General features: G+C 41.4%; 1 protein-coding gene across 7 annotated transcripts; it reads right to left on the reverse strand.

Annotated features, from left to right (window-relative positions):
• Window positions 1-516: 516 nt before the first annotated feature.
• Window positions 517-18149, reverse strand: mapk10 (mitogen-activated protein kinase 10; the record flags this gene model as incomplete). Of its 7 annotated transcripts, none has more annotated exons than XM_079178687.1 (13): window positions 517-659; window positions 2399-2476; window positions 2568-2631; window positions 3394-3420; window positions 4221-4345; window positions 6115-6297; window positions 9490-9561; window positions 10369-10534; window positions 11129-11267; window positions 11768-11826; window positions 12308-12437; window positions 16878-17047; window positions 18081-18149. In XM_079178687.1, 13 exons carry the CDS (start codon window positions 18144-18146, stop codon window positions 517-519), a joined length of 1422 nt encoding a protein of 473 aa, XP_079034813.1. The 7 variants fall into 7 exon arrangements, with proteins under 7 accessions (XP_079034813.1, XP_079034812.1, XP_079034814.1 ...); XM_079178686.1 differs by lacking the exon at window positions 9490-9561 and adding an exon at window positions 7228-7299 and having other exon boundaries at window positions 3394-3415; window positions 4198-4345; window positions 18055-18117; XM_079178688.1 differs by lacking the exon at window positions 3394-3420 and having other exon boundaries at window positions 4206-4345.
• Between the last annotated feature and the right edge of the window lie 787 nt (window positions 18150-18936).

Consider the following 18936-nt stretch of genomic DNA (forward strand, 5'->3'; position numbering starts at 1 on the left):
GAGGGAGAACGTATTGTACAGTAGTGATGAGCAAAATGGCAGCCCACCTTGCCACAATGATTGGAGCATAAATGCTTTTTGTAGGGAATTGGGAGACCAGCAGCCAGCCAGTATGCACTTTATAGGAGACGCAAGTCGAAGCATTTGGTCGTTTCGTTTGGATGCCATATACAAGATATGTGGGGTAATATAAGCAAAGCAACTAGAGGATCATTAACATATATCTCATTTACTTCAGTTTAAATACCACTGCTGTTTTTTGAATGACAATGCACAGGCTTTAGATTTCATCATTTCTGTGTTTCCATGACTCGTGTTTTTGTTCTTAATATATTCATTTTGATCTTTACTCTTTTTTGTGTGTGTGTGTGTGTGTGTGTGTGTGTGTGTGTGTGTGTGTGTGTGTGTGTGTGTGTGTGTGTGTGTGTGTGTGTGTATGTGTGTTTTCAGTCGGGTCATTTCGGGTTGGGTTCTTCACCTTCGGAAGAACATGGGGTTTCGCAGGCAGGCGGCTAGTCACCTGCAACACCCCAGGGGTCCTGCGGAGGTCTCCAGGCTGCTGTCGGTGTCTGAGGCCAGGGTCTGGTCGGTGGACATGGAGGAGATGTCGTTTATGGAGGAGGAGGGAGGGAGGCTCTCGCTGCTGTTCACGGCTGCACCTGTGCTAAGGGAATCAACAGCAGCAAGGGGTTACAACGTAAAAGAGTCCCGGCAAAGACAGCAGAAAGAAATACAACTATAGAAGAGAAGCGTTAGAAGTGCACACAGAGAACAACATGAACGACAGCTGTGGGACACCACAATCACAGTGTTGTCTATAATGAAACAGGGGTAAGTAAGGTTTGGGTCCAATGGTTGTCACAGGAAACATCGTCAAAGGGTGATCACATGGGTGGGCTTGTTTTACATGCCAAGTAGCTGCTGGATAGTTTCAGTACAGATTTTATCTTGTACTGGCATAAGTAATGTTATTTCATTTTGATGCCATGAAGATGTGTTGGTATGACGTCACTAAAGGTGTCTGCTATGGCTGGGGTCGGTCACCGCTTTTTAAATTACAATCCCATTTCCTCATATTGATCTGGTTTGAAGTCAAAGGTGGAAACAGGCGGCTGTAAACTGTTTGAGACTTCATTAAAGAACTCTTAAAATATACAAAATAGCCAGTCTGCTTTTGCCAAAGAAATAAAAAGCCTGATTGAAAAGGATGAGAACATACGTGTGAAGCCAACCTGAGGAAATTGTTAACACAGACAGTCCTCTACAGAGGACAAATCTGGTAAATCTGCTGTTTGTGTCTGCTCCCTGTGGGAGGTAATTGCTTAATGGAGGCCGGTGGGTACCTCAGCTGACCCAAAATAAAGCAGAACAAAGCAGGATTAATGGCCGGCATTAATTACAGCTGTCACTTCACTTGTAAGTTTACTTACATTAAATACTTCAGAAATATCTGTTAAAAGTCACCACGCGGGTGCAGCACAAATTAAAATCTTAGTCTTAAAGATGACTTCAGCATAAGATTAATGAAGCTTGTAAATCATAAATGAATGAAGACTAACCTTGGGAGACACTGCCGACAGCTTGTGATGGGAGATTATAACTGTTGTTGTGTCACCATTAATGGACAGCCGCCCTCTGCACTCAGTGAACTACCTTTTCATCTTTGTAGTTCAGGATAGTTTATGTGTTACTAATATAAGATATACAAGTATACAAATACTGTACCACTGGCCTGGTGATATCTCTATGAATAACAATTACAGCATTATTATGTTAATGGTACTGTGTGAGACATGTGGCAGTTACCTCTCCTGATCAGCAGATGCTACTGATTCTGCAGGAGTTAGCTACAGTTTGCTTTTCTAATCTTCTTAATGAAGAATGTCTGCTGTTTTTACCCAACACCAAGCTATTTTCACCGATTTTCATTGAGCGGCCTGGTCAATGTGCTAACATGACTCCACACTGCCCCCATGTGGCAGACTATGAGAACAGCACTTATTGTGCTTGGAGGTCCTGAGCAGACAACAGAAGAGTATAAAATGTCAGCTGCAGCTGAGGACTGAAATGTCCTGTGATGGACTCCAAAGGACCCAAATCTTAAGTCATGACATGTTGTACATTTACACAAACACACTCATTAAAGTGCACACAGCATCTGCAATCAAATGTGTTAAGAGGCATTCTTTGCGATTACAAGATTAGCTGTCAAACAATAATAGCATTTAACGAATACACTTGGCACAAACACTGAACAACATTTAACTTTAAAAATAGGAGATGCAAAAGACAGAGACACATGGTCAACAACACGATGGGTTTCTCTATTTACAAGTAACTCCAGTAAGGTTGTAGTAAATTCACTTACAGAGCGATTAGGGTTATGCACTGAGAGTACCTGAAGGTGAAGGCTGTCCCTTCACTACGCCATTCTTCGTTCTCTCCTCAAAGCACATCACCTCTTTGTAAATGAGTTCTGCCAAGGAGCAAAATAAAGGAGAGGGAGTTATTAAAACATAAAAAGTTGTTTGAAAAATCTGTTTATGGTTTAAATAAGTAATTCCCACCTTTCCATTCATCAATGGAGTGTTCTCTTTCATCCAGCGCCTTGTCGTAGATCTGAGGTGGCGGCTAAACGGGAGAGAGTACAAAGATCTTAGTAACGGTTTAGTTAACAGGACATTTATATGGCTGATATCTCCAGGTGGAATATCCATACAAATACAAATACAAGTTTACATAATGATGCATCAGATTTAGCAAAGTGGAATTGTTGACAAATAAATACAAAGATGGGAATAAAAAACAAATCCTGAAGAAGAGAAACACATCCTGCTATTACACTGACACTTTAACGTGCACTGTGTGCACACAAAATAAAACAGTATGTGCTTTATACAGCCGTCATCCCACAAAATGGTGATTTACATAAATACCAATACATTGTCACATTTATTAAAATATTACAGAACAAATCTGCGTTGAACTCCTGACAGACAGGGAGATAAGAGGAACTCTGCTGGGTTGTCCAGCTTAAGTGCCTATGTCCTTCCCCCAGAGGGTTGTCATCTTATCTAACAGGACACGCATATGCTGTCAGTCAACCCTTGTGATCCTGAACCAGACTCTGGCACCGGGATCTCACTGCAGGCGACAGGACCACCCATAAACCTCTCTGACATGACCTTGCAGGGACAGTTACATATGTCTGCATTCAGCAGCTAAAGCCAGACAGAAGTAAAGAGGTTCTATATGCAGTTTGTATTTCTCTCAACATGTTTATTGTCATTCTCTTGTTTTTAATCATGATTAATGATTGGCAGTGCTGAACCAAATATGTAGTCTTTAATCCCATTGGATTGTTTTCTTTGAGGTAGGGCGGTTGTTATTTACCATGGATATTTGGATGAGATCTCTGGCCTTCATCAGCATGAGATGACATTAGAGAAAGGGAAAATAGCAGAAAACGTGTTGAAATGCTATTCACAGCTATATCATACATACCACATCAACTCAAACAACAACGTCATCATTGAAAACCATCGACAACTAAACAATTTAGACAAGTGCACAGTCAAGAAATCCTCTAAAGATGAACTACAATGAAGGTGTGTCATGTGGCGTCTTTACAAAAGCTACTTTTAACCAACAGGGTGTTTAACGCTGGTCATGCACTCATTAGTGTATTGCTGCAAGTAGAAGTGGAATCTGTGCTGTACTGTATTGTGCTGCAGATGGCTTTTTTATTTTCCCAATCTCACTGTCACCTCATACTAATGAGGCGCTGATGAAGAAATTGGACTTAAACCAGAAACACCACCAGTCTTGCATTACAGAACTGAACACTACGTCGCTCTTTTACAAGTAGCAGCAAAATGAGCTTTCTTTATCTTACGAGTCGTAAAAAACGATTCAAGTTCAGGTATAAAAATTAAAACAATGAGTGAGAGGAAGAAGAAAAGGAGATGTGAACTGAAATGTTCAAACACAATCATAAATGCACTGATGCAGCAATTAACACTGATCCAGAACAGACTGTAGTTTAAACCTCTATATTAGTGTTGTCAATTGCTATATTTGCTTTTGATTAAAAAAGGATAATAATAAAATGTTCGCCAATGCAAATACAAATTAAACAGTGCTGACCAATCAAAGACAGAGAGGAGAGGATTGATGGTAGGATGGTAATCAATATACCGCTCTGCCAAAGGCCCACTTACCGCCTCCACCTCAGCTGGATCGTACCACACGTTGATGTAGGGGTGCTGCAAGGCATCGTCCACCGATATCCGTTTAGCAGGATCGATGATCAGCATCTTAGACAGCAGGTCTCTGGCCTGGCTAGCTGTGGTTTTGAAGAAACAAAAAACATGTGGTTTTGATAACGAGGCAAGAGAATATTCCTCTATGCTAATAATATGCCAAAAGTAAATTGGAGAACACAATAAGGCAGAAAGGGAGGAAGAGAGAGAGAGAGAGAGAGAGAGAGAGAGAAATGTCAGGGATTAAAGAGAATAATAAACAACTGCAGCTTGTCAAAGGGAACCGGAGTCTCACAAAGCCTCAATCACACGGGGGTTAGCAAATAAACCCACAGTTTCTACAGAATGAGAGCTTTACTGCAGAGTACGTATATTCTGGGACTCACTGAAATTCAAGATTCTGACTTGTCCCATATACATATCTACTGTTGATTAATGCAACATGTATTTTGTGCTACTCGTTACAGGCTGATGATCATGTAAAGTCATGTATGGAGTCTAAGAAATCACTTGCTCCCACTGTTGTCTTTCTAAATATAGTTTAATAAGGGCATCAGTATGCATAATGCACAGTATTTTCTTATAAACATTCGGCTTCTCAACATACAAGAATGCCACCAGCACGAGCAGTCGCTCCAGCCTTCTTGGACTGATCTGAAATTGAGAACCCTTGAACCTCACACCATCTCTCTCCTACACACACTGACCCCATTATAAATAGCTCTACGCCAGCAAAGGACTGGAGAACCCGAACAGAAAGACAGATGAGCCGGGGCGCAACCGCTGCAGTTCTCCTCAGCACGTCAATAACAAACGGATGGTAAATCTGTAAAACGACTCCTCTACGGCTCTCCTTCCACCTTTCCTTATTCCATACATCTTCCCTCTCTCTATCCCCGAGTACAGTCAGTCTGTCTCTTCCTCACACAGTTCAAAATAACCAAAGCCCAAAGGATGTCTGTCTCAGTTCCTACCTAACAAAAACACACAAAACAGCAGCAGTTCCACCCGGCCTCACAACCCTCCCACACTCTCCCTCTAGCTGCATTTCCTTTAACACTGTCACTCCAGCGGGGAGCAGCCAGAATACAAAAGTGATTCATGAGAACTTTACCAGACAGGAGCTTTGATGTAAGCGCGGGGCAACAGAAAAGGCATATTTTGCTATATCTCAATGGAAGGAATTTCCACTTTTTAAAATGCTGGGAGGAGAGGTGGCTCCTCTCAACTGAGACAGAACAAATAAATGATGTCTTGGTTAACGCTCTGCATAAGAATAGATTGAATTCACAGAGGGCCACAGAATGGGGTTCATTTAATATGGAGGCCCAAAGGCAAAATGTAATATATATATATATATATATATATATATATATACACTGTCTGTATATTCATTTTGCAGGTTTTGGATCTAAAAACAAAGTATTGACATTTTGACCTGATGAACGGATGTGCTAAGTAGTTATTATAATGAATCCTGAGGGGGACATGGAGGTATGTTACAAATTTCATGGCAATCCATCCAATAGTTGTTGAAACATTTAACCCCAAACTGATAAATGAATCTGTTGGAGGCATCTATCACGTAAGAACGTAGACATTTTGCTGGTGTGACAATGCAACAGTACTTTCCTGTCACAGTGTTTACAGGTGCTATGAAGTAGAGGTAGTCAAGACCGCTCCAAAACTAGTCCTATGATATATGAGTGATATTACGACGTAGGTTATTACCTATTATGTGAGATCCTCCCTGAAATACTGCAGAGCTCTACATTACAGAATCCCACCACAGCACATGCAAATGTAAATAAATGGTTAAGATACAGTCCATTCAGGCAGCTCAAGTTCTCACCTTTGAGTTTGTTGTGCTCAGAGTCAGCAGGGAAAAGGCAGTCGGGGAAGAGCTTGGGAAAGGTGAGTCCTGCGTACTTTGGCCGGTTCTCGACGTAGTTCCTCACTGTGGGCTGAAGCTTCTTCATGAACTCTGGTAGGGGTGTGCCCAGCTGCTCAATCACCTTGTTCCACTGGTCGATATCTGGTGTGGTAGGTCAGGGTTAAGGGAAACACACATGGGATATACAGCATATGTATGCCTCAGTGTCCATTACTCCACCACAATACACACTGTTGATTATATATTCAGGACAAACACGGTTGTCTTTTGGTTTACCCCAAAACATGCATCCATGGTAAATGACAAAGGATCGAAGTTTGTCTTAATAAGTGAAGAGAATTATACACCTCCGTATGCATCCAATTTCGTTCCCTTCTGTTACCTTCACTTTCCTCCAAAAACACCGTTTTGTTTGGATAATTAATTTCTTGGGGATCGAACAGCTCTCCAGTGATCTCTTGTTCCATACGACACATTCGTTTAGTATCTGCTTAAAATAGATGAAATACCTACTGTATACTCATTGGGTCATAAAAGAACAGCCCTGCCAATGACCCTCCTGGCGAGAATATAAGCAAGTTTATAATTAACAAGAGGCACGAAGCACGTGGTTGTGTTTTTGTGTATGCATGGTTATGTGGTATGTCAGCTTGTGATTCCCCTCCTTGTTGGCAACTAATGCTTCCTCTCTTAACCCGCCACACACTGCAAATGACCCCCCCCCCCCCCCCCCACCCTCCCCCTTCCCCCTCCCCGTGTTCTCACAGAGGGTGCCAGAGGCAGTTAGCTGCCAGGGCCACCAGAGATCCCCGTTACTTCATCTTGCTGGAACGCTGCACACTTCCACCTCCTTTTTGTCTCCGTTGCACATTGGCCGTGATCCACCCACAGTTCAGAGAGGCAATTTTTTTCTCATCCACTTAAGTTCCTATCCATGGCTCTTTAGCAAGTTGATGACACGCCACCATGTAAGGAGGTATTCATGTCTGGAAATCTCTAGAAAATGCTGTGGAGTTTCTTCGATATTCAGGTTTACATGTGAATCAGAGTGAGAGAAGGTCGGAAGGATACGGTCAGTCCCAGGGAACAGCACTGTCCCTCTTATCACCTCTCCAAAGATGCAGCCAACTGACCACATGTCCACTGGGGTCAAACACACAGGCACATGCACACATACACACTCGCATTATAAATCACTCTTCTCACTGCTAAATTACTTACGTTTAAGAACATGAAAATACAAGTTTTCCTCTTGTATCCCTCATTTATTACTTGCTAAAAATGTGTCCAAAAATATTTTCATACTGCAGATCTCAGATCTATGAGTCAAAGGGGGAAAGAGTAGGGTCCCTTTATGTCACATGAGTCACTTCCTTTATGGTCTCTTTACATTTCTGCTTACATTACAGCTCTGATTTGTAAATTTCACCCTCATCCTCCCCCTCACAAAGTGGGTGAGTGAGTCGAGTGTGGAGGCCAACAGACCTCTGCAGCCCCATCGCTCTGTATTTGCTAAGTCACGTCTACCTTTGAGCGATCCAATCAAATGTGTGTAATTCAATTTAAATCCCTCTCATTCATTGCTAATTGTATTTCACATACACCGTGAAACTCGGGAATACGCCACAACACTGAAGCTGAAGACACCGTGACTTGGCACTTTATAAAGTAATATATTATTAATAGTAATATTTTGCTACTTCTGCAACATGGCAATATGCATTACAAGCCATCTCTTAGCTGGGTATTTTACCAGTAATTACTTGTCTATATTTATGCAACGCGTCAGCGAAACCCAAGATAGAACTTCAGTGTCCTTCCCATCACTCCATAGCCACTTATTTAACACGCTCTTGTACCAAATGGCCGCCGAACACCCAGCCACCCTGAGGCTCACTGTGCTGCGGCCCGTGCAGACAGACTGCTCTTCTATATCTTCATTTGACAGACGCTCAGGAAGGAGCAGATAACTTCAGCCGGGTCAATACTTCAGGTCGGAAAGTCTATGAAGTAAATTAAGATTAGCAAGGACAGGGTACCGGTCCAGGAACTGATCTATAAGCAGCGGATTAACAAAAAACGTGCATGACTACAGCTCATTGATCTACAGTAAGACAGGAAGGAGTGTTAGGTGATAAGAACCTCAGGTCGTTGTGAGAGCAGAGACAGAGGGGGAGAGATAGCGCAGAGCTCATTGCAGGGGTTTTCTACTTCTCCAGAGCATTAGTCTTTGTTCAGGGATGGAGAGACCACAGTATTAGTCATAAGCACCTGCAGACACACACACGGCTTATCTAAACAACTTACGGTACATTCATAATGTTAAAGAATGAGGCTGGTGATATTCTACATTTTTGGTGTTGTCAACAAATCCCATGAAAATACATGGGAAAATAGAAAAATCAATATAACTGATTTCAGCCTTGCATCATAATAATTCCCCATCATGGCAGCTGTCTCAACTTTTTTAGCTGACATGCTAACCTTTAACATTTCAACTTTCCTTACACCACCAAGTGAGTTCAAGTAAGCTGCTCCATGAGCTCAAAAATGATTAATTCACTGAGTGCTTAATAACTGACTCACATATTTGGGCACCCTCAGATGGCAAGATGTACGTCCCCTTTAAACACATGTGCACACACTCAGCATCGGGGACTATTTATCCAAATCTGAACAACTTCATCTTGGAGATTACAGCCCACTCACTCACTGCAGGAGAACACACCAGGTAGCCCTCACAAAAACTCTCCAAATGGCACACTAGAGAGAAGACTCCCTCTTGCCAAAATATGAGACTGAGTGAAGCTTAAGATTCAAATATACTGACTTGAGAACAAGAGCGTACGAGGCTTATTTTATGATGTTATTGCAGGTTGATTTAAAAGCGTTAAAACGGGACATGTGTTATAAAGACAGCCAGATGTGAGTGTGGTTTAGTTCACCTCAGTTACACACAGAGAACATCAGGCCAGGTACAGAATATTCTTCAAAGTAAATGTGACTAAGAAATGGAAAATTATGGAACTAAAGCAAAAATTGACCAAGTATGTGATGGTTATTACTGTATGAATTAAACATTTACATTCTTTCCAGGAATAATGGACGACACGCCCGTAGCTACTATATTTAATTATTCCAAACGCTCCAAGCACTTGACTCTGAGAGTGTTTCAAAGGGTAGTAATCCATCTTGAGTCAGACACTTGAAACCCACCATGGCTGGTCGTATTTAAAGCAAAGAATGATTGATTTTGTAATTCATTCCGCATTATATAACAGCAGACACAAACCCGTGAACAAAAATAGTGTTACCATCAGATAACAAGGATACAGTCCCGCCCAGGGAAGAGGATTTTGTGGCGCACCATTTCTCCCATAATGCACCCCACCGACCATAAATCCACTGCACGCACAGAGGTGACAGAAAGACGAAGAGGGAGCAAAAAGAAAAGAGAGGAAGGCAACGGTTAGTGTTAGACACGTCAAGCTTTCTGGGAGAGGCAACGGTGATTAGCTGTCATTCAGTGAGGGGGAATTAATTAGTCAGAAGCATGTGACACGGAGATCAACTTGAATGAAATAGATACAGACAGAGAGCAGAAGATGAGCAGAAGCAGAGGACTAACTAGCGGCAGGCAATTCAAAAGCCTTGGAGACGACAGGCTTCTACGTGGGAGGAATATGGCTAATGAGTCACAGCTTAGGCTGGCATTCAATCACAAGTCTGATGTTCTGGGGGATTCTAATCAGTGACTCATACCGCCAACACTTCAATTAACTTCAGCTCCTTTGCAAAGACTCCACCAGATGTGTTTGTAGGTTTCACAGATAATTGGGGTCATTGATAGGTCACACTTTTACTGATCATTAATGCTCATGAAAAGTCAAACAAGTATATACATTTTCTACAAGAAGCTCCAGCTCTTTGTTCTATACTCCAGGTGAGTCGCTGGTTTAAAAATAAGTTGCATACACAGCTCACATAGACATACTGCTGCTTAAAATGACTTTGTAACACAACTGCTTCAAAGCTGTGGACTACAGGTAGATGTTGGCTCCCAAAGTTGTTTTGACTGACTGTGGCAAAGTGAATGTCAGACTTGTTGTGTACATTAACAAAGAGAGCAAACAATAGAATCACTCCAGTGTTATTCTGCTTTAAATATGTCTAAAGTTGATGAAACCAGACTCAATTATGATGCATTCTCACCGTTCTCTTTGTACCCCATGCCTAGGATAACCTCTGGGGCTCTGTAGTATCTAGTCACCACATAAGGGGTCATCATGAAGCTGGTGCCTGCGGTCCTGGCCAGACCAAAGTCCAGGATCTTCAGGGTGCAGTCTGACTTCACCACTATATTGCTTGGTTTGAGGTCCTGGAGATGGGAAAAGACTGGCGTGAGAAACTGTATATTTTGGTCACAAACACTCTTTTCTGTTGACAAGTTTCAATGATCTCTGGTATGTTACGTCTTTAGCATGTAAATGAACATTGACAAATAAAATGCCTGAAATGGTATATAGTGAAACTGGAGGCAATGATTTGGTAGTACTCGGCTTTATTTCTTTTTTTTATAGTAATGATTACTTTTTCTCCCAATCTGGAATTGCCTTTACCCTGTGCACTTTGGCAATGTGTCTGCTTAACCACTGTTGACATCGTTCCCCTTGTGTAGATGCTTTGGTAAACCAGTTAAATCTCCTGTTGCATTGACATAGACATGATCCCTCACAGGCTTCCCACCCTGTGAACCCCGCCAGATGTGTTTGCTGGGACACCCAGTGAAGACCGAAGCACCAGAGATTAAAACCCCTGTTTCCTCTGTGCCTTTGATTGCCAATAGGGTAAACAAGGTGACACATTGTATGGCTACTGATGTTTGACTACAAATTGCTGTCCCCGGAAAAACACACAACCCAAACCATATTCAGTAGTTACACAAGAAAACTGTGGGGTTCTGCTTTCGTACCCTGTGAATAATGCCGGCTGAGTGCAGATGTTTGATACCACACAACATCTGGTAGAGCAGGTAGGACATTCTCTCGTGGTCAAGCTCCATCTGAATCACCTGGCACAAGTTGGCATCCATCAGCTCCATCACTAGGTACCTGAGAAAAGTTTTTTTTTTAAATATTTAGGAATGGTTGACAGACTTATCAGTTGAGTGTTTGATGAGTTATTGGATGAGCTGTTTGATAAAATAATTTAAAATAATAGCGCTCCGTGAAAGTCATTAACTGTGCGTTCCAACCATTTTGGGCAGAAAAAAAGTGCCAAAAAAGACACATGAATCCCTCTGCAGTACTGTTTACCTAGAGATTGCTCTAAACGTGATCACACTCTCATTTATCATTCAGTTTGAGAACAGGATACCTCCACTCGGATTACACCTACAGTACTTTCACTGAATACAGTCCAGCGGTTGTGTTCTCACAACTGCAGGTGCGAAGGAGTAACACGCACAGAATACATAGTAAATCAGTCCCCTTCTTTTCATTTGGGATATAATTTAAATGAAAACAAGTAGCCTTTTTTGCCTGCTACATGAGCTAAATTTATATTTTTCATGGAGATGTAATTATGCGTAGAAAGGATTTACTATACTCACACATCCTGGAAGTCCTCTAATGATTTCTGTGGTGTGAAGACATTTAATAAACTGATGATCTGAAAGAGAGAAGAGCATGGAGAGGATCAACACATAGCAGTGACAGTAGATATACACACAAATCTGAGTGGCAGCAATGGACGGGGATACAAGTTGGCATAATGACCATAGTGAAGGACGAGTAAGAGACAAAAGTGAGTTGTAACAAAAGAGCGGGGATAAAGGTGAAGGAGAGGAAAAAGAGACGGAGAAGAAGGAAAGAGGTCAAACATGTGGCACTGGAGATTACATTCATGCCTTGAAGTGCTCTCTGTTTCACTCTCCTGCCAGTTCGGTACATTTCTGGAGGCATCAAATTTAGCACAGTCACAACGTTTCAGTTGCTCGTCTCAGTTTTGTAGCGAAGGGATTTATTGAGAACCAAAAATAGACACCGACTGGGGTATGGCTTGAAACTGTGCTTCATTCTGACAATGGATACATTTTCATTATCCCTGCATTCGTCCCTATTCCCCGTTACCCCTCAGCTGAATCACTCACATTTTTGTGATTGACACATTTCATGAGCACCAACTCCCGGTATGCCCTCTTGGCATGGGTCTGGTTCTGGAAGGGTCTGCTCAGCTTCTTGATGGCTACATTTCTGTCCAGGACAGCATCATAGCCAGCACTGTGGGATAAAAGAAGAACAACAATCTTTCCTTTATTATTGATGGCTGGATGAATCACTTCACAAGATGCTGTGACGATCCAGCCTGAATGTCGTTGGTTCATAAAAACAAAATGATTATTTTTCTCATCTCCAAGAAAACAAAGACACGTGAAAATAGGTGACAGATGTTTTGAACTCGTGAATTTTATGTGGAAAACTTTTTTTTCCTCAGAGGTATGATGTTAAAATCAAATGTAATGGGGCTGTTAAGAGGAATATAGCAAAAGCATTTTTTCAGCAATTAAAGAAACGAATTAAGATTCATCAAAGTTTTAGCACAAGTAACTCATTTAGGGTGTTTACATTATATGACTACAAGGCTATCAGTGGGAGGAGCCACATGGCAGCCGTGAAGTCACTGTGACTGGCCAGGACATAGTCACGCAAATTGTACGGCTCGTGGCAGTAGCTTCATATTCATGTGCAGACATGACAGCGGCATCGATCTTCTCATCTAACTTTTAGGAAGAGCGCAAACATCCCAGAATGTTGAAATGTTCCTTTAATTCCACATTCAGATGCTACAGCCAACCATACATGTTGACTTCTCCCATTTCCAATCATTAGCATGAAATATCCATTAATATGATTATACTTGATTATATTGTGATGAACATTACTGATGTTGCTGTTTTATATATACAACAATAAATAGTGCAATGCAGTGAAATAGAGGGGGTAGTGTTGGTTATAAATTCATTATTTATTTTATCCAAATCGTGGCTCAACCCATTTTGCAGGTCGTTACAGCAAAGTGAGTTATCTGCTGACGGAACACAAACCCACCTCTGAAGAACCTTTGGAATTTTGCCTCTTTGTGTAGATTTATGTTTGTTTCCAATAAAAATCACAGCAGTGCCTAGACGAGAAAAGGCCGCCATCAAGATGCCAAGCACATCGCATTCTCAGCTATATTTCTCAGCTATATCTTAGACTGCGCCCTTTCTGATAAATTCTCCCTCAAAGATGCTGCAAATTGAGTTTCAATGCTGTGGGCAGGCTTCCTGCAGCCTTAATCATAAGACACTGTGTGTGGGTTTTTGTGGATGGCTGGGTGGGTGGGATACAACTGTGGTTCGTCATGTCTCTGGAGACTGCAGGCCAGGGATAGTGTGTGACCATGGAAACAGTGGAGCCTTCATAAAAGCATTGATCCAACAGGGATTTGAGCCTGTCATCACTTTTCAGGCTGAGTGAAAGATGATGTCATGACCAGCTAAACTACTTAAAGCCTTCATCCCTCCTAAGACTCTTCTGAAAGCTCCTCCTGACCAAGCACACAAGTCAGAAGGGCAGAGATGTGCACAGATTGGGATGTTTGTGGGCGACAACATTGGCAGAGTGAGTCTGAGCTGCGCCAGTGATACAAGTGTTCCCTCATTATCATGTTCTCAGCCTTTACAGGGGCAGGAATTGTCTGATTGCGTAACAAAGGCAGAATGCACACTCACTGTACTTACTGTTGATAATCTTTTGGGTAACTCCCTGCTTGTTTGCATGTTGTGATTAATACACCAGCTGTTGTGAGCGCACGTATGTTATAACTCTGGCGCCGACTTTAAAAGTGGCAATGGATTCCTGACAGACTGCGAGGTAAACTTAACTTGATATCTTTCCCCTCTCTTGAAATGATACGGTTCCTGGCAGTAGCTTCATCCTCATGTGCAGACATGAAAGCGGCATTGATCTTCTCATCTAACTTCCAGCAAGAAAGCACACTTTCCAGAATGTTGAACTATTCCTTTAATTCCACATTCAAACGCGACACACCATGAACGCTGACCTCTCCCATTTCTAATCATTCGTACGAAATGTCCGTTAACATGATTATAATAATGTGATAAACATTATTGATAGTGCTGAATTATGAACAACAATAAATAGTGCAATGCAGTGAAATCGAAGGGGTAGTGTTGGTTATAAGTTCATGGTTTTTTTTTATCCACATAGTGGCTCAACCCATTTTGCAGGTCATTACAGCAAAGTGAGTTCCCTGCTGACGGAACACAAACCCACCTCTGAGAACATTTGGAATTAGATTTATGTTTGTTTTCAGTGAAAAGCACAGCAGTGCCTGGACGAGGAAAGGGCGCCATGAAGATGCCATGCACATCGTTTGAAATACATTTTAGAATCGGTTGTGTTTGGAGTCATTTTAGCCTCTGAGTCCTGTAGGTGTTGTGTCTGTTGTTGTGTTTTGGTATGTTTTTCATTGTAATGGCATCTGTCCCGGTTTGTACTTGTATTTATTTGTAGCAAACTTTTCACTTGATGCCCATCTTTACCAGGATTCCTTGGCATAAAATAACCGCAGGCAGAAAAGAATCTACTGTCTGTGCAAAATCAGACAGATGTTAGATGAAATGATGTCATCCAATTGGGGATTATGCGGATAATAATGCACAGTAAGCACATCACTCTACTAATTTGATCATCACATTATGTCACAATGATTCTACCAACATGAATATATGTCACGGTCTCATGGTACGTTGTGGATGTGCTGGTTTACATTTAATTTATTTCCATAGTGTGTCCCGTTTGATCCCTATAATCAGCAGAATATTACATCTGTCTTTGGGGTTTCATGTGGTTTGGTCGTGGTAATACCGTCACCAGATGACACCAGATGACGCCAGATGACAGCTGTATCGGCAGAGCCAAGCAGCACACAGAAGAGCAGGTTAAATTAGATTTGCACTGTCTCCCAATGCCATCCATCTCTACAATATCCCTCAAATGGGCACAATCCCAGCATTAGCAGCACCAGCCTGCCCAAGCTCCTTTGCAAATGCACAAAATTGCTTTGGAGCGGAAGGAGAGAAGGGCTGAGGGCATGGGAAGCAAAGGAAGGACAATGAATGAGGGCGAATGGAGGGCAAGGGGGTTTGGAGTGTTGAGAGAGCCAGTGATTCTTTAAACACTCTATAAGAACCGCAGATACAAAACATGTCAACTTGGCTCATCCCAGGAAGATTCTGAGGCAGCTATGTGACCACAGTGACACTGCATTAAACATAAATATAACTTATAGATCTGTTTGGTCATTTGACGAGGACCGTAAGATGCATTACTTTAAGTGGAGCCTTGGCAGCGGCACCGCTGCATTCTGACAGGGCAAGCGTGAGATGAATTACAATGAATATGAGCTCCCTCTGCAATCCGGATTAAGGATTCACGTAAGTGCCCATCTTGTTAGGCCTTTACAGTCCACACATCCATATTCTGTAACAACAGATACAGTAAGTCATCAGCTCATGAGCCGATAGTGAATCCAAATATCACAAACAACCTGCACCCCACATTCATGATTACATCATGCCAGAATGCTCATCCTGATTATATATAGTGATTGTGATGATTATTTTTTCTTTATATAATATTTGCAATTTGTTTCTGACTTTTTTTGTTAAACACTACTGATATTTTTGACACTTTCTTTGCTGAAATCATTTTTTTATTCTCTTGTCGCCTTATTTATTATTTACCCCTCTGACCTTCTAAATTCGGCCGTAAAATAAATATCACAAGCCTATTTATACGTTCATGAGAAGAAAGAGGTGCGCTTCTCAGTTGGGGGCTCGGCTTCAAAAAGGTCCATCAGGTCAGTCAATCAGTTGCAATTAAAATTCATCAAAACGATCGAGACATGAAAAGATTCTATTGATTTTTTTACCACCGGATTGAGGTCATTTTCCTGAATTCCTTCTTTGGAAAGAAACACATTACTACTTCATTACTTTGTGGCTTAGCTGAAGCCTAGACAGTAAACAAGTATATTTACAGTTATAATTGAAGATAGTTTAGAATTTGTGCCTGATCACAATCTAACATTTTCCTGTTCATCTTCATCAGAAAAACTGAAATTATTCTAATTTGTTTGCCCTCTTAAAAGAACCTCTATCTGTTTGCAAATACAGAATTAAAACCCAAAGTAAAAAAGATCCTTCAAAGAAATGAAACATTTCTAAATTCACAAGCTTTACGTTGAGCTGATTCATTCTCTTTCACTTTGCACATCACAACTTTTCTTCAAAGATGAGTCACACGGCTGCATGCAGTGCTTTCAGATGTTGTGATTATCAGGCATAATGGAGGCACGTCAGGGTTTCAGGAGAACTGAAATCATGTCTTTCCAATTGCCAAATGAATCATCAACTTTATACAATTTTCTAAAATTACGTTTTGCAGCCCTTCACAAACAAAACGGTAAAAACGATAAGCAGGCATTCTCCTCCCATTAATAATCTCCCACAGCAATAAACTACAAGATAATTAGAAAAACAACTAACAGCTAGATGAGATAATCACACATTAAATATTACATAAAAAAACAAATCAAATAGCGTGATGTGATGTAAAACAGGACATAAAAGAGACGCGCTGTTGAGCACTTACCAGACAATTCCCTGAGCTCCAGAGCCAATGGGCTTTAAATTCTGGTAACGTTTTAAAACTGTGAACGTGGAGTCTCCCACTTCCACACTGTAGAACTGGTTGTCCACTTTGCTTTTACTCATGTTGTAATGTTTGGCGATATATGACACATCCACTTGTTTTCCAAAACCCTGCATGAAGCAAAAGCAACAAGAGAGATTATGTTAGTGATGCTGAAGAACATGTGTGTGTTTACTTACCTGGCAAGTAATAAAACATCTGGAAGGGAACCATCATATTTACACAGTAACAGTAAAAGATAAAATTCAAAATTCAAGATGTTATTGTTAATCAATCAATCATGAATAAAAGAGTGACGACAACAAAGTGTGTGTCGGGGGACAACAGGTAAAACTGGAGAGGTAGAAGACACAGGACGGGACATACAGTACAGTTGAGTTTACACTGTTTCCATGCAGAAATCTAAACTCTGTCACTAATGTCTTTACTGTATTCACTGCACAAATGACATTCTTTTATGAATGTGCACACAATAATAATCAGGCTATAATTACTTGGGCAGTGCAGTCGAACAAATGGTGCCACAACAAAAAATACCAGCTAATTACAGACGGGGTAATTACAACGCGGCTCACACACCAAACAAAGCTGCGCCACCGTGCATCACTGAGGGGCACAAGTTTGAAACACTTCCCACAAACGCCATGACAAATGAATACATGTGATGTAATACATTTAAATTCACCATTTAATCGGATCATCGAAGCTGTGATTCGATTATTACAACACGTTGGACTGCAGCCTTTACTGTACAGCCAGCTGTAGTGGCACATCAAGCTAACACATGCAGGCGTAACGCAGGCATCCCATGCAAAGCGCCTTAATAATAATTTGAGCTACAGCGGAATAGCCTGCAGAAAACCACGCGGTCCTCTCACACACAGACTTGTGCTAACAGTTAAAGAAATCACATCCCCACAGGAGTTTTGTTTATACGCAGTCACAACTCAATAGGAGACGGGCGATTAAGCTGCAGCACCGTTTTGTCTTTAGTTAGGATCTCAGTGTTCGTGCATTAAACGAATTATCAACACTCACTTTTGACACAGAGAAACACAACAAATACCACAACATATAGGTCAATGAAGGGGGAAATGGAAGTCAGTGGGTACAGTACCTTTTTTACCTGTAAGGAACACACACCTGACAAAAAGCTATCTTCACATCCAGGATTGGTTGGCTGCAGTTATATAAGAAATGTCTGCTCATAAATACCTGCAAGACACAAACAGAGGAGAGCCAGAGTCAAGTTTCATGTGGACATCATTAACAGGAACAGTGTGTGAGCTGCAATTTATCCCGTATATAAATATGTATAAACATAACTCTACAGAGTAGTGGTACATTCAGTAACATCTGGATTTAACCTGAATCCCTTGCTACGCTGCAGTACAGAAGTTGTATTAACATGTGCACAATGATGGAATAGCTGGTGAGGGATTGAATTTGCTGTCGTGTTCTCTCTGTCCCCATCATTCTCAATAAAAGTGAGAAAACACAACATGTCGCCACTACCCACTCCACTAGAATACACCAATATAATCGATTCTTCATCAGAGCACAATATAGCACGGTCTACCTTGACCCAATGTCTTTGTGTTTCAAGAAGCTGGTGTGACTTGGGATGAAAAATGACCTGAATATGGCTGGTGCTGTCGAGGAGTGAAAAACAAGATGAAGTCCTGGCCAACGAGTGTACTCGTCTTGCAATACGGCTGATATCATAACATCATGTCGACATGTCATTACTCTCCATATTCTTTTTCTTCCTTTTCTTGTTACCATCTTACTGCTAAACTAAGCCGGCTGTACCTTCGTATTCAGCATACAGAGCATAAGAGTGGTCTCGATCTTCTCACGAGCTTATTTTTAAAAAAATGTTGAGCTACTCCTCTAAGCTGTATCCCTTTGAAAGAATGCACACATGCGCTGCGTGGCTATTGATTATTCAAAGTAATGAAGTCTGTGACTGATGTGTTGTGCAACCCCATACACTTGT

The sequence above is a fragment of the Pholis gunnellus genome, assembly GCF_910591455.1.
Source record: "Pholis gunnellus genome assembly, chromosome: 18".
Lineage (NCBI taxonomy): Eukaryota > Metazoa > Chordata > Actinopteri > Perciformes > Pholidae > Pholis > Pholis gunnellus.